The 3,751-nt window shown below is 46.0% G+C and overlaps 1 protein-coding gene across 2 annotated transcripts in view; it reads right to left on the reverse strand.

The window, feature by feature from the left end:
- The window catches only part of SYTL3 (synaptotagmin like 3), an 83,472-nt gene that overhangs the window by 32,331 nt on the left and 47,390 nt on the right, over positions 1-3,751 (reverse strand). For both annotated transcript variants that reach the window (XM_007461771.1, XM_007461770.1), the window contains one exon: positions 2,601-2,735. In XM_007461771.1, coding sequence (XP_007461833.1) covers positions 2,601-2,735 — 135 coding nt within the window. The remainder of the gene's footprint in view (positions 1-2,600; positions 2,736-3,751) is intronic.

The raw sequence follows: 3,751 nt of genomic DNA on the forward strand, positions 1-3,751 counted from the left end.
AGGGAACCACCCCAGGAATGCCTGGGGCAGGCGTGAGTCTGGCTGTTCTAGGACCAGTGCCGCTGAGTGGAATGAGCAAGGGGACAGGTGTGGATGGTGAGCAGCTCGTGCAGGGCCCCGTGGAGCACCATGGGTGGATCCTAGCCCTGTCCCTGCCACTGCACTGGTTTCTGGGCCTTGAAGGAGCTTAGAGGCCAGTCTAGCGGACCGTGGACAGTTTGGGCTCCCTGGGAAGGAGGGTTTAGCCTCATCCTCCCGGATCAGCCTTATAAAGGCTCAAGCTAGCTGGAGTCTTTGGAGTCCGTATGCTACCTGGGGTGGAAGCAAACCTTCCCATGGATCTCAGAAAAGCTCCCAGAGGCCACTCCTATGCTTCACCTGCCTGTACCCACCATGGGGTTCAACCCTAGGAGAGAAGGTTCTGGAGCTGCCCTTGCTTACCTCCCCCTCGGGGAAGCATTTCCTCAGCGCTTTCACCTTTCTCAACTATTCTCCACTATAAACACCGAGGAAGGTGCTGAGTCATCCTCCAACACCAGCGCTCCAAGATACCCTGGCAGGACCACCCCAGACTCTCATGACCTTAGGGCATCCAAGAAGCGGTAACTCCATCTGGCTCTGCTAGGACCGCTGTGCGACCAGGACAGGAGGCTGCCCTCAGCACGAGTTGGGAAGGGCCCACAAGAGGAGCTGTGTGAACTGAACAGCTACTGCCTTGGACAGCACAGCCCTAGACTGTTCAAGAATCCTTAACAAACACCATACTTTACTCGGGTTTGAAATTGCCAGGGCTCAACCTGTGTGTTTCTGAAACCTCACCGTGCATATGAATCTCCTAGGGCTCTTGTTAAATTGTAGATTCGGACTCCAGCAGGCCTGGGGTAAGGCTGGAGATTCTGGTTTCTGACAAGCGCCCAGGTGGTGCCAGCACTGCTGGGTCCCACATTTTGAGTAGTGAGTGTGCAGAGCAGGGGTCTTCATGGAGGCAGGACCACCCACAGGAGACAGTGGTTGGAGCCAACAGATGGGCTGGAGCTGCTGGCATTCAGTGGATTGAATCAAGTACGTTAGCTATTCTTCAAGGTCTAGCCTGCTTCTGCCATGCCTTCTGAATATTCGACTGGACATTCGTGGGGATTGGGGAAGTTTGTCTGACGTGCACACCATGCTCCACTAAAACGCAACAACCCCAAGGAACAGAAAGGTTAAAGTACTATAGCTCTGGACCACACTCCTTGCCGCTAAAGGAGCTGGAAGGTGAACCAAGACGTTGGTTTCCAGAAGCTGAGTTCTTAACCACGGTATCTCGCCACGGAATATGAGCATTCATTTGATTCCCAAAGCAATCCAGTGAAATGAAAAGAACAACCCTTCAGACTTCCCTGGCGGTCCAGTAGTTAAGGCTCCGTGCTTCTAATGCAGGGGGCGTGGGTTCGATCCCTGGTTGGGGAATTAAGATCCCACATGCTGTGCGGTATTGCCAAAAAAAAAAAAGAACAACTTTGATACCATCTCCTTGATGAGGACTCTGAAGTTTAGGGAGTCTTTACGATTGTTTAAGATCGCTGAATAAGTTAAAGATCCATGACTGTAACTGAAGCCTCATGGCCCCTCACCCAAGGCCCCATCTAACATATCAAGCACATATCACATGTTTAGGCACAGAGTAAACATTCAATGTTTTTGAATAATGAATAAAGTAATAAAAAGGCCTGCCTATGAACAGACACTATATTTAAAACACCACAAAGCAATCTCAAAAAAAAAAAGAAGAGCAAAGTTGGAGGACTTTACTCAACTTTAAGACTTCCTACAAAGCTACAGTAATCATGTCAGTGTGGCCTTGGCATAAGGACAAAGAGATCATTGGAGCACGATAGAGAACCTAGGAAAATATCCACACTTATATGGTCATTTGATTTTTAACAAAGACACCAAAGTCAATGGAAAAATGAGAGTCCTTTTTTTTTTTTTTTAAATGGTGCTGGTGGTCCAGTGGTTAAGACTCTGCACTTCCACTGCAGGGGGTGCAGGTTCGATCCCTGGTTGGGGAACTAAGATCCCACATGCCACGAGACGTGGCCAAAATAAATAAAATAAATAATAAATGGTGCTGGAATAACCATATGGGGAAAAATGAACCTCAGTCTGTACCTTACACCATTCACAAAAAGGAATGAGCTGGAGCATGGACCACACATAAAAGCTAGACTTTTATAAAGCTTCTAGAAGAAAACATAGGAGAATATCTTCATGACTTATGGGTAGATAAGACAGAGAAGTAACCATGAAAGAAAAATGTGACGAATCAGACTTCATCAAAACTAAACACTTCTCATCCAAAGACACCACTACTTATGATTAATTACTCTCTGTATGAATGAAAATGTTCACAATAAGATGTAAAAAGAAAAAACCACTGTGAGAGTACAGCAAGGCTTTTCCCAGCTCTCAATCTAAGTAAAATATCACCTCTGCACTCTATATTACGCTCCAGTTTATCCCACAAGACAACACGGCACTCGTGTTGCCTAACAATCCAATCTGATGTCATGGCAACAACCACATGTCGCGTGTCAAGGATATCAGACAAGACTCACGTGTCTCAAGCCTCCTGAGAATGAAGTGTTGGGTGCTGGACTGGACGAGATATCCTCTTGCTTCAAAACAGGGCTAGTAGGGCATTTGGGACTCTCTTGATTAAGAGGATTCAGAATATCTGGTGCGCTGACCTTCTGAAAAAGAAAACAGAATTAGCATAGTACAGTCTGCATCCCAGTTTGAGTTTGTTCAAATGTGATGACTTCAGCGAGCATGGCCTGCATGTCACTAATATGCAAACTTCCGGGTGCTGAGTAAGAGGCCACACTTCCGTTTGGATAAATGCCTACACACATGGGGCCCCAAGACAGACATCACCAAGCTTTGGGACATTCATGAACAGTGATGGGTGGGTTACTTATGGATTAGTACAAGTCTTAAAGAAACTGATGTCCACATTTGACCTTATTAATGACGCAGGCATTTAGTCACGTGAAATATAGTATTCAGCCTGACAGCCTCTAATGTGCTCATAAAAAGAATCAAAATATGTCTCTAAATTTTATAAAAATATTTTTTCAATAGTTGGTACCTTCTATAACATGTACATCTTGTGCTTTCTAATATGGTAGCCACTAGCCACGTGGGGCTATTTGAATTCCAATCAGTTAAAATCAAATAAAATAAATTCAACTCCTTGGTTACACTAGACACATTTCAAGTGCTCAGTAACCACAGGCGGCAGTGGCAGGAAAGTTCTGTCGGACAGCGCTAGTACAGAGCAGGGAGGTAAACCTCTCCCTGGTTGAAAAGACAAAGTTTCCAAATCGAGACTTTAGGTTTTGACACTGGGTTGGAAGTAGAACTTGGAAATATAAACAGCTGCCCTATGGTCATAATTTTCAGGAATAAAAAGCTAAGACTATTACAGAACAAATGAAAGACGTGATTACCTCTAGATTATTGTTCATGCTCTCAATTCCCAGAACTCAACTCAGTTCTATCAGACATTTGTTAAGCAACACTCCATTCAATGTGCCTCTGCTCTACGTCCTGGGACTGGGAAGAAGGGGTGGGCGGGGAGGAGGAGGAGATGCTTGTCTGCCCTCCACAGGCTCACTGGTCATCAGAAATACACACCATTAAAATGGAAGTATGAGCCACGTCAACGGGAAAGAGCGGCAGGCCTTACACGGAAGAGGCACCCGGG

The sequence above is a fragment of the Lipotes vexillifer genome, unplaced genomic scaffold (genome assembly GCF_000442215.2).
Source record: "Lipotes vexillifer unplaced genomic scaffold, Lipotes_vexillifer_v1.1 scaffold1594, whole genome shotgun sequence".
Taxonomy (NCBI): domain Eukaryota; kingdom Metazoa; phylum Chordata; class Mammalia; order Artiodactyla; family Lipotidae; genus Lipotes; species Lipotes vexillifer.